Source organism: Portunus trituberculatus, chromosome 7, assembly GCF_017591435.1.
Source record: "Portunus trituberculatus isolate SZX2019 chromosome 7, ASM1759143v1, whole genome shotgun sequence".
Lineage (NCBI taxonomy): Eukaryota > Metazoa > Arthropoda > Malacostraca > Decapoda > Portunidae > Portunus > Portunus trituberculatus.
The window spans coordinates 1,828,000-1,840,646 of record NC_059261.1 but is presented as its reverse complement, the minus strand read 5'-3'; the positions used below and the strand labels follow the sequence as shown (position 1 = coordinate 1,840,646).

General features: G+C 45.4%; 1 protein-coding gene across 1 annotated transcript; it reads right to left on the bottom strand.

The window, feature by feature from the left end:
- Positions 1 to 10,431: 10,431 nt before the first annotated feature.
- LOC123520505 lies at positions 10,432 to 11,311 on the bottom strand. The gene is given in 2 exon segments (XM_045282814.1): positions 10,432 to 11,134; positions 11,136 to 11,311. Coding segments are annotated over 2 exon segments (669 nt in total). The 5' UTR covers positions 11,247 to 11,311; the 3' UTR covers positions 10,432 to 10,576.
- Positions 11,312 to 12,647: the final 1,336 nt, after the last annotated feature.

The following is a 12,647-nucleotide window of genomic DNA, read 5'->3' as shown; positions in this document are numbered from 1 at the left end:
AGACTGTCCCCTCAAGGGACCGGATTAATGTAAGACCCGCAGCGCCCATCGGCCACTAATCCCATAATTACTTTCATTCCAGTCTCTCCAACTGTTGTTTTCGTTCTAATTTAAACTACATATCAATAATGCTTTCAGATTTAAAATCTTGCAGGTACTGCAATGGAAGGTTCGCTAGACAGTAATATGAGGACTACTTTTCCAGACCTGTCTGCAGACTGTTTGACACCTGTTCACGTCTCGAGGAAGCTGTGACGGAGGGAAACAGAAGGTTTGCTGAACTAAAAAGTAACTTTGATTCACTGCAGGATACCCAAACACGTCTGGAAGAAGCAGTAGCAGAAGGGAACAACAGATGTACTGAACTAAAAATTAGATTTGACACTCTACAGGAATTTGTCACAGAGAATATTGGAAGGAGCACCACAATAGTCAGTTTGGCACACACCCCGGGAACTCCAGCCACCCCTGACGCCACAAATGACTCTCGTTCGTGCTCGTCCTTCTCCCTGGATCTTGCCTTCATACCCGTCAGAAATGGAGCAAGGCGAGACATGCGATGACTGACAATCACTTCTCTATTCTCTATTCAGAAATGATGCCGTGGTACAGTGGAAGCATGTGTACTTTGGAGTCCGAGGGGTCTCCAAGTGCACGGGTTCGAATCCTGTCCACGGTCCGAGTATAGGCTGGGCTTTCTCACTTGGGGCAACGGTTTCCTAGTGGGTGGGCTTTGAGATAGGAGGTATCCTAAAAAGTACCCCCTTTAGCCCATAAATTCCCGTGAAAAAGCACACATGGTATTCTCAGTGAACAAGTGGATGAAGCACAGGAAACCAGACTAGTGGGGGATTCCATTGTTCCTGGAAGAGTTCTATGGGTGTGTCCCGTCTCGTAGGTGGCGGTACTGCCTCCCAGAAGCCACACTGCGTGACATCACGGACTGTGTTAAGGACGTGACTAAGGATGCCACTAACGATACACCTTATGTTATCTATGCAGGTACAAATGACGTCCACCGCTTCCACTCAGAAGAACTGATGGAGAAATACAAGGAGATGATCAAGAAATACAAGACTAAATCAAGGAATATTATAATATCAGGTATTCTCCCGAGGATCATCGCTGACGCACGTTACTATAACCTTGCTTTTGGTACTAATAAAAGATTAAAGACTCTTTGCCAACAGGAAAACGTCAAGTTTCTAAACATATAGAATAACTTTTATAACGAACACAAATTATTTCAGTGACGGTCTCCACCTAAATGCAGCACCGGACGTGTGGCAGTGGTGTTACGAGGCGGGAGTATTGGGCGGCTGTCAAGAATGGCGACGAGATTGACTGGAAGTGTTCTTTCTTCAGTTCTACTGGCACATCTAGCCAACATATAAATTTACCTGTACAACCAATTACCCCTCCAACTGATTCATCCATGCATTTACCTATTCATCCAAGTGATTCGCCCATTCATTCGCAAATCCATCCAAGTGATTCACCCATGCATTCACCTATCCAACGTACTGACTCACTCATTCGCCTATCCGTCCAAGTGATTCGCCCATGCATTCACCTATCCATCCAAGTGATTCACCCATGCATTCACCTATCCATCCAAGTGATTCACCCATGCATTCATCTATCCAACCAAGTGACTCCCTTAATCATTCACGTATCCATCCAAGTATTACGTATGAAAAGGTGAAATCATCTTCTCAAAGAGGGGAGCATAAGTTAATAGACAATTGTGACTACGTATGTACAAAAAAAAAAAAAAAAAAAAGATGTGCCATAAGAAACAAAAAACATAAATTGCAGCGCTACTATTAAGGAATATAATCAAGAATATGTCAGAGGTCCCCAGGCTCATTGCCATCCCCAGGAATCTGTCCTGTACTAACAAGTAAAGTTTCAGCTCTGGTAAAGAAGAGAGCTGTAGAAGATGTATTTCGTTCAGCAACAGATATTGCCGAAGAAGTTTTAAGAGAGGAAGTTGATATTAATGTAATTTTAAGCTCTTTACCTGCACCAGAAAACCTTGCCCGTCAAGGTAATCGCAAACGCCGCACTTTACGACCGCCTGAACCACTTGACTTGGCTTTTGAGATTTGTCATGGAAACATAACTAATAACTTCCTACAACATGACATCGTTATTGGCGACCGACGCCATTTAGTTTTCTCTACACCAGAACAAATATCATTGCTTAAGAAAGCAAAATACTGGTATTGTGATGCAACATTTAAGATTATGCGACGTCCTTTTACTCAACTTTTTAGTGTACATGCCTATGTAAAAAAATGATGACAATATAAAACAAGTACCATTATTGTATGCTCTGATGTCTGGAAAGAGGCGCTGCGACTATGAAGAGGTGTTTTCAAAGACTATTGAACTAATGGGTGAAGAGTTGCGAGTTGAGGAAATTATTATAGACTTTGAAGAAAGTATTTGGTGGGTAATATCCAATATCATGCCAAATGTTGTCATTAGAGATTGCAGCTTTCATTTGGGTCAGGCTGTCTGGCGGAAAATTCAAGAGGTGGGTCTGCAAGAGCCATACACAAAGGACAACAAGACACACAAGAAGTTACGAAAGCTACTGTCGTTGCCGTACATACCTGAAGATGAAATAGAGGGACAATTTTTAAAAATTTTATAGGCATGCAGAAGGCTGTCACCCTCTACTTGCTTTATTGGATTACATAAGAGACAACTGGGTACACTCTGATATTTGGCCTCCCAGGACATGGTGCGTATTTGGTAGAAGTATCCGCACTAATAATGATGTGGAAGGGTGGCATCAGCGCATAAATTACAGAGCAAGAAAAGGGCAACTTAACTTCTACCTGTTGATTAAACTACTTTATGACGAGGCTCAATTTGTTAATCTACAGGTATGTCTACTATCAGATGGCAAAGTGCTACGCAAGCAAAGAATCAAGTACAGAAAACATCACGGACAATTAGTGAGCCTGTGGGAAGAATATAATGCTGGAAGCAGATCCACAACCAAATTATTGAAAGCAGTGTCATATCACATTTATGTTTACGTATAGGCTGACCACATTCTGACTGCATGTTTTAGACAAATATTTTATATAGGCTGTTTATGCATGTTTTAGACAAATATTTTATATAGGCTGTTTACGTAAACTAATCACACATACGTTATAATAGACTGCATGTTTTAGACAAATATAATTTTATAATAGGCTACACATTCCTTTAACCATAATTGAAATTTTTGTTAACTTGTTGAATAAAATAGAATTCATCAAACGTTATTTTGCCTATCCTCATTAGTAATAAAAAAAATGGTCCGAGATGTACACATAATGGTCCGAGATGGTACACACTTGGGTCCGAGTTGGTATGGGTGGTCCGACATGGCAGTGGTCCGAGATGGCCTGTATTCAGATCAACAAGTTATTCTGTCTACTATAGCGTCCGTGACACCCCCAGGACAGAGGAGAGGGACAGAAGAAAGCAGGGTGTGAAAGGAGTAACATTGTCACCTGGACTTTCTCCTGCCAGGCAGTTACACACACACACACACACACACACACACACACACACACACACACACACACACACACACACGGCCCGGTAGCTCAGTGGTTAGAGCGCTGGCTTCACAAGCCAGATGACCAGGGTTCGATTCCCCGGCCGGGTGGAGATATTTGGGTGTGTCTTCTTTCATGTGTAGCCCCTTTTCACCTAGCAGTGAGTAGGTACGGGATGTAAATCGAGGAGTTGTAACCTTGTTGTCCCGGTGTGTGGTGTGTGCCTGGTCTCAGACCTATCCCAAGATCGGAAATAATGAGCTCTGAGCTCGTTCCGTAGGGTAACGTCTGGCTGTCTCGTCAGAGACTGCAGCAGATCAAACAGTGAATTACACACACACACACACACACACACACACACACATGCCATACTAGCGCTTCAGTTCACAGGACCCGCAGCACGTGAGTGTGGTGAAGACACTCTGTATTGTGATTGATCAGCTCTATATATGATCCATTGGGCTTTCTCGGTCCTAGTGTCATAAGAGCAAAAATTGTTTTCCAGGAAGAGCGCAGTCGCAGAACAGGACGGGATGAGGAATCAGTTGACAAGACAACGACAGCTTGGCGAAAATGGCAGACTGATCTTCCCCATATAATGTAAATAAGCATTCCACGATATTATGAACACAAGGCATCCAGTACTATGACGGATCTACAACTGCACCACTTCAGCGATGCTTCTCAGCATGCCTTTGGTGTTGTGTCATATCTAAGGAAGACAGATTTGGAAGGATCACATCACATCTCCTTTGTGTGTGTCAAGGCCAAACAAGCCCCTCTGAACCAACAGACCATACCCCATCTTGAATTGTGTGCTGCAGTATTGGCCACGAAGGTAGACAAATAAATATGTAAGGAGCTTGACCAAAGAATTAACAGATCAACATTCTGGGCGGACAGCATAGCCGTCTTACAGTATATTAAGAATAGTGAATGACACTTTCACGTTTTTTGCGGCCAACCGGATCTCAGCAATTCATGAAGAATCCAACCCAGAACAGTGGAGGCATGAAAACTCATCAATAAACCCGGCAGATTATGTCAGTCAATGCCTGAGCGGACTGAATCTTGCGAGGAGCAGTAGATGGATTCAAGGGTCAGCTTTCCTCTTTCTGGATGAAGACCAGTGGCTGAAGAACGACTTAAAGATTCCAAATCTCACCGATGGAGACCCAGAAGTGAGGAAGGAAACTACGGTGCTGACAACAAATGTGAGGCCAGGACAGGACGTCCTGGAGAATCTATAGAGCAGATATTTCTCTTGGTTTCGATTCCTGAAAGGAGTAGCATGGCTCAGAAAATTTCTTCAGTGGCAGTTTAGGAAGAAGACGTCCCATGTCATCGAGGAAACAGACTCTTGGCAAGAGAGAGAGAGAAGAAACAAGGCTTGAGATACTAAGATACCTACAAAGGAAACACTTCTCTCAAGAAATGAAAGCATTACAAGGGATACGGCCTGTGAGGCACGGCGAAATGAGTCGACTAGAACCCCATTTGGGCATGGATGACTTGATCAAAGTGATGTGAGCAGTTCTACAGGCAGACCACAAGAATCCAACACTGCTACTGAGGGAGGACAGTACAGAACTTATTGTGCAAGAAATACACCAAGACCAGAGATTCAGACCGTGAATACACACTCGCAGCACTACGTGAAAACTACTGGATCCCCAAGTGTTGACAGCTGCTTAATTGTGTGCTATGGACCTGTATAACATGTCGAAGGATCAGTTGGAGACACACAAGCCAAAGAGAGGTTGATCTCCCTAAGGATCGTTTATGAGTACTTCTTGGATACCGCCCATTCACCTACACAGGTGTAGATTGCTTCAGCCCTTTCCTGGTTAATTAAACAAGGATAGGCTGGTACAAAAAATGATGGAGTTGTTTGTTCTCTTGCCTGACCACCAAAGCCATACATTTAGAAGTTCTTGCTTCCCTAAATGCAGACTCATTCATCTTTGTTCTAACAAGGTTCACTGGGCACAGAAAGCCACCCAAATGCATTCACTCTGATAATGGAACAAACATACTTAGAGCCACCCGTGAACTAAAGGATGCAGTGAGCAGCTGGCAAGATAATAACATAGTCAAAGACTTTCCTCTGACACCAGCTAGAATGGTGGTTAAATCCCTTGAAAGCTTCACACGTGGGCAGAGTATGGGAACGTCAAGTCCGGACAGTAAGGAACGCCTCCATACCCTATTCTGCACTGTGGAAAAGATTGTCAACGGAAGATTTATCACTCCTGTATCTGACGACCACAACTGTCGGATGCCTACATCATAATATGAAATATAAAGAAACAAGAAATGAAGTTGTACTTGATATTTGACCAGCCATAAACATAGGCAGTGGGTCAGGAAGCAGTGGGAAAAAAAAAATTAACAGAGGGTAGACTGCCAGGGATTAGATTAAAATCTAGGAGATGACTCAAACAGATGTCCAAGACCAAAACAAGCCTTAATGACTTCTTAGTGATTTTGGGGAATGTTTTGTTCCCATGTGGAGTGGTCTCCGAATGGTCAATGATAAACTGGGCATGTTATTATAAGACAAGTCTGATCCCCTATGAGTTCTCTGAAGGTAGGCTGGAGAGGTATGGGTCAGATAGAGACGAGAGAGAGACCAGAGAGGAAGCAAGGAAGGCTCTGAGTGAGGCCGCCCTCGGTTGTATATCCGAGGAGTAGTGGTTGGCAGGACTCAATAACTTGAGAACTCACGGTTCCGAGTCCAAAGGCTGACGGATTCACAGGAACTGATTCTGGAATCGGTTCCAGCTCTCCTCTGGGACTCGGGTGGAATGCATGTAGTGAGTCTGGGAATCAAGTTTCGCTCTCTCTCCTTGGACTTGGGTAGACAGCGTGTGGTGACTACCAGGCTCTGAATTTGCCAGGCACTGTCTTTAACAAGTCCCAGCGAGTCTGGGAGCCGTGTGGCATGTAGAGTTTTACCAATTCCCAAGTTATGTAGGTATTGAATGATTACTTTGCTTACTCTTTAGCTTCTCACACACAGGATTCTTTTAATAATATACGCTTGTTTATTTTTGTTATTTACAGCTGAACATAACTCTCTATATATTTTTCTTATATATATATTTGCATATGTCAGTGATAAACATAAAAAAAAAAAAATAATGCATCTATCATATTAATTCACAATTAAAATAAAATGTAAGTTTATGGTAATAACAATTAAAAGATGTTATAAGGGGTAAGTTTAAATAAGTCTATGCGGGTGGGTAATTTGTATTTAGGGTTAAGTCCATGAACTAGATTCCTGAACCCTTTGTCTTCCACAACAGATAGTGGTTGTAGGTCTTTCACTATCATATTGCTGGCTACTAGCTCATCAAGTTCCTATTTGCCCGAGTAATTTTTATAGGGGTGAGTTGAAGTAGACGGCCTGGCAGCATTTTCAGACATGTCACATTCATTGTCCTCCTTTTAGCTCAGCATATTCTAAAGGATGTCTCATGCAGAGATATTTCAACATGCTGGAAGTACCACCACAAAACTTTGGTGTATCTTTGCACACAAAGTATGTGACAGCGTCAGAAGATGTCTGCTCCACATAGCTCCATGCAGGAACAGTTAAGTTTCTTCTGGGTACCATAGCTAACAAAAGCAAGGCTAATTTTGTCATGTTGTTTGCTTAAAAATGTTAGGTTACCACGTAAGCTTGGCGAGTATGTGATTTGTATACCTTTAACTCTGTGTGCTTGAAAAAAAAAAAAAAATGGAATTTGAAATATAGATATATGATAATTTGAGAAAGGAGGAGTTGCAGAACAAGTGAATGAAGAGTAAGTTCATATACATCGGGAAAATGAGAGTACAGTGTTTTGTAGAGGCAACTATCACAAACATTCCCTCTGGAGCGGTTTAGCCTATTATGAACTGTGTTGAATTGAGTTGAGTTGAGGGGGGATAGAAAAAATGCGTGAAAATATGAAGAGTTAAAGTTGCTGGGAAGGGAAGTGTTGAGGGCTATAGTGAGAAAGGAAATAAAGTGGGAGTGTAAAAGTAACGGGCTAACTGTCTTGCTAATTCTTACTTTTTTTTTTCCTCTTGCGGCTTGCTTCTGCCAATACTCTATTTGCTTTACCTTATGTCTAGGCTCTTTATCAAACTGATGTGTCTTTTTTTTATATTTTTTTATTAAGTTTCCTGCCTTGTTTCTCTCTCTGCTCCCGGTTGTCTGCAGACAGTGCCGGTGTCCACCACCCCTTGCCGGGGAGGGGAAGTGGTAACGGGAGCCACCATGCTCTACGTGACCGTTAGAGAATCCACCCATCCTCCCCAGCAACTCAGAGCGCAGAGCAGAGGGCACATGAAAACTGTCATAATGTCTTCTGTTGTTTGTTTGTGTATGTGATCTTATTTAATGGTGGATGTTTTATGGAATTATGGATGGATGTAATGTTTCCTCTCAACCTCTCCCTGCTGCCGGTTGTCTGCAGACAGCGCCAGTGTGCATCACCCCTTGCCGGGGAGGGGAAGTGGTAACTGGAGCCACCAGTGGTAAACGATTCCAGACAATCTTACCGGGACTGGTATCTAGCAGAACAAGTGGCATTGGCGGTACAACAAGCATCAAGCGGTACAAGCTGATGACTTTGTCGCTTAGAAATTTTTTACTGGTACAAAGATTTTTATCGGTACAGTACCGTTAAGCTTGTTACCGGCAGTACTGTTAATGTACTGGTACTTGCTCACCAACCACTAGACTGCTGAGTCGGCGGTGTTGAGTTGGCGGCGTCGAGTTGTTCCTCTCGCCATTGTTCTATGACCACCCAATGGGAGATTACACACACCTCAGACGAAGTTATTTATTTTGTCAACATTTACATTAATGTTGGTGTCTTAAATGTTGCAAATCCTGATAATTTTATTGAGGAGCAGACTGAAATAATGGGTGACTTGAATGTAAAGCATATCTCACCACCAGTGCTAACGGTGTGTTGGAAGGTTTTCCTTGATGCCACAGATACATCCATGCTCACTGGGGAACATGCACCACACATGTACAAGGAGGCAGACGTTGACTATGTAGCTTTTATCAATATGCCAACATATAGTGCCGAAACCATTCTTGTCAGGTCTTTGCTGAGTGATCACTTCGCCCTGGAAACGACCTTCACAGTACAGTCTGCCCAGGCAGTGCCCAGGAAACGCCTTACGGTGCCAGGATGGCGGGCCTTGTTGTCCATGTGGTGGCGTGGTACTCTGTTGTGAAGGGCTCCTTCGCCAATGCAAAGACACTATATGACGGACTGCTACACACCATTGAGGGATTCATCGCGATTTCAAGGGTCCTGGTGAGGACCCATGCTCTATGTCACTGGACTCTGTGATCCTGAACTACCAACAGATGCTGGCTGCCTACTAGAGACGTTGGCAGTTTAACCCTGCAGACACCGAGTCACGGGATGTCATGGTTACTGTAGCTTAGCACCTCACGGACTTGAGGGAGCAGGAAAGGAAAAAGTAACGAGTCCCCTTCCTGAACCAGAAGCACAAGACCCGGTCCCTCCTGGAGGTGTGGCCCCATATTAACATTGTCTGGGGCAAGCCCAGGCAGCAGGTGTGTGGCCCCGATCCTGCTGGCAGGACACGAGAGCTCGTCCTGCAGTGAAAAGAGCCCTTATCCTTCTTTGGCCTTCCTGTGGGACACCAGGAAATGCATGACCAGCAAACACCACAAACGATGGAATTGCTTCACCATAGCGTTGCTCTGCCAGATGATACCTGTGTACCTGTCATACATAATGACTTCTCTCAGCAGTTAAATATAAGCAAGTCAACAGCTCCTGGCAAGGATGGCATCACTTGTGATATCCTCAAAGCCCTCCTGGCGGATAAACGAGACAACCCCATTTTAGATCAATTCAACATGTCCCTTACCGCAGGCAACCTTCTCCTCTTTTGGAAGGCAGCCATTATAATCCTGAGTCCCAAATGTGATGGCACTTTTCGTCCCATTTCTTATTTGATAGAACGGGTAATAGTGAACAGGCTTATATATAAGATGGGCAATATACTCTGGCAATGTACAGTACATGGCTTCCTAAAAGATCATTCTACAAGTCATTGTTTTGTTGAGTGTCTTATAAATAAAGATGCTACCTGAAGAACTTTCGTTGATCTCAAGGGTGCCTTCAACAGGGCCAACAAAGATGTTATTATGGAGGAACTTATTCTCAAAGGTGTCAAAGGTAGATTATTGGGATGGACTACTTGTAAAACAGAACAGCAAAGGTCTGTTTTCAAGGTGCAGTTTCCTTAGAGGAAGTCTTTGGGCTTGGAACTTCACAGGATGGAGTCTTTAGTCCAATATTTTTCAAAGTTTTATGAACGAAATTGTGCATTGGTTCTTTCCGTAGGGCACCCAGGTTCTCATCTTTGCTGACAACATACCCTTTCAATGCCCCACACTCAGGATTCTTCAGTTATCTCTGTCACAACTAACATCATTGTGTGTTCAAACGAAACTTGTAATTAATGAATGTAAAACCAAATTACAAGACAAAGGGAAGGTCTTTCAATCACCCACTGTAAATAATCTTCCCATCCCTAGAGTTCATACACGCAAGTACCTGGATGTTCAGCTGAGCTTCAAGAAGTCACCCCACGCTGTACACTATGTTTGAGACCGCTGTCTGTCACGGCTAGTGCCACTTAAGCTGCTAGCAAACAGGGGCCTGGAGCATGACATTCCAGTCCTAAGGATGTTCTATATATCTGTCATATGTGTGGTGTTGGGTAGCTGTCGGGACAGTACAGACACGAAGGAGGTTCTTCATAGAAACACGTACTAACTGGCGTAGGTGTATTCAAGCAGAGGAACACAGAGAAAGCCTTGGAAGGACCCCCGTACGCGTGCCTGCCTTAGAGACGCCAGCAAGACTGAGGCTTACGTAGGGTTGCCAGGCGTACGATAATCAGAGGTATAGGGAATACATATGCTACATTACATTACATACCCACACCTCCCTCCCCCCTCACGCTCGTAGCACTGTCTCGAGCGGAACTCTTTTCCATAAGCCGCTGGGAACGACGTGGGCAACTGGGGGAGCAAGTAAAGCAGACGGACTTTTCTCGTCTGACCAAGGGACCACAGGGATATGGTGGGGAGGATCATCACCATGGGGCGGCACTGGGCGTAGGAGACGGCGGTTGCGTCGCCAGACACGTCCGCTGGGGAGACGAACATCATATTCCCTGTTCCTGCTGCAGCCCATGACCACACCGACCTTATCCCAGCGGAGAGACACAGGGTCCTGGATGCGGACTGTGGCTCCAATGCACAGCTTGGGGAGGGGCCTGGCGTGCTGGTCATAGTGAGCCTGCACCTGTTCAGCTCGGGCGGCAGCGCGGCGGTCGCATTCCTCCGTCTTGGTCTGCCAGTCCGCGGAGAAGGACTCTGGGTGGGCAGGGACGCAGGACCGAAGAGGGTGGCCATAGAGGTGTTGCGAAGGGGACCGTCCTGTATAGTTGGGAGAGTTACGCAGCTCCAGGAGACCTCTGGCAAACTCCTCCGTATCAATGTTGCCGGAGGGGGGCTGTCTTCAAGATGAGATGCTTCACCGACTTGACAGCCGCCTCAGCATGGCCATTAGACTGGGGATAGTGCGGCGAAGTCACTATGTGGTGAACACCCCAGCGCTCCATGAAGTTCTGGAAGTCTGCACTGGCAAACTGGGGCCCGCCATCAGTGCGGAGACGGAGGGGGACACCCACTTCCAGGAAATAGCGGCAGAACATCTGGATGGTGCGTGTGGCTGTGGTGTCCGCACCACATGGGACGACCACAGGCCATCCCGAGAGTCAGGAGTCGCAGTCACAGTGACGGGTGGTGCAGCGGCTGTAACGGCAGTCACAGCGGGGGGTGGCAAGGTGGCAACTGTTGGAACAGCTGTCACGAGAGCCGGCGGGGCGGCAACTGTTGGAACATCTGTCACGGCAGGCAAGGCAGTGACGGGAGTAGCACTCGCTGCAACACAGGTGTAGTCCCCACGAGACCAGTGACTGCAGGCTGATAGGCTGGGGCGAAAGGGCTGAGTGTCGGTAAGGGAACAGGTAAGCGGGCTGGAGACGGCTGGTGTTGGGCTGGCGATGCCTGAACTGACGACAGTTGTAGCAGTGTCATGAAACGCTCGTTGTCATCCCTGCGTCTCATTTCCTCTGCTTCCCTTCTTGACTCCTCTGCTCGCCGCCTTTCCTCATCCTCCTGTCTTCTACGCAAATCAGCTGACAGACGTGATTCCTCCAAGTATTTGATGAGGTGAAGAATGGTACCGTCTTGATGCGCGGGAGGAGACTGGTGGGGTTGAGGCGAGGAGTGGGGCAGGTGGGGGGTGAGTAGCGGCGGGCCCAAGGGTAAGCCACCCGGACTCCCCAGGGGACTGGCTTCGTCGTCTGAAAACTGAAGAGTTTCCTCCTGGTGTTCGGTGTCGCTGCACTCGGGCGAAAGACGCGGGAGCGACATGATGAACAAGGAGAACCCGTGAACAGACAGGAAGCGTCCCCACAATCAATAGAGAAACCCGCGAACAGCTGGGCTTTATATAAAGTTAATGCAAGAGAGTGCGCGTGTGTGCGTGTGTGTGGCAGTATCTGGCAACTCGGTCGTCGGTACTGTGCGTGTCGCTCCCCGCAAGGAAGGCCCCGTCACGGCGTCACCTCCAGGGTTGCCAATTTTGGTACTAACGTACCATATTTGGTACTTTTTAACTCAAAAGTACGTTTGGTACGTCTTTCAATAAATTTGGTACTAAACTGTTTCCGTAGGATTGTTCGAATCTCATATTAGAAAAAAAATCCCAACTGACTGACTGACTGTTTCCCATTTCCTCCTGTATGAGATATTTAATTAAATAAAATACGCATATATTGTGATAATAATAAAAAAAAACAATATTTATGTAAATAACATTACATATTTTCGTCAGTGTAAATTATAAATATACTATATTGTCGACTGAAGTCGTTGGGTTTGAGATTCGGACACCTCTGCTGAGCCAAACCGTACGGAGTCGGACCTGACTACTAGTATCCTACACGTACCATACT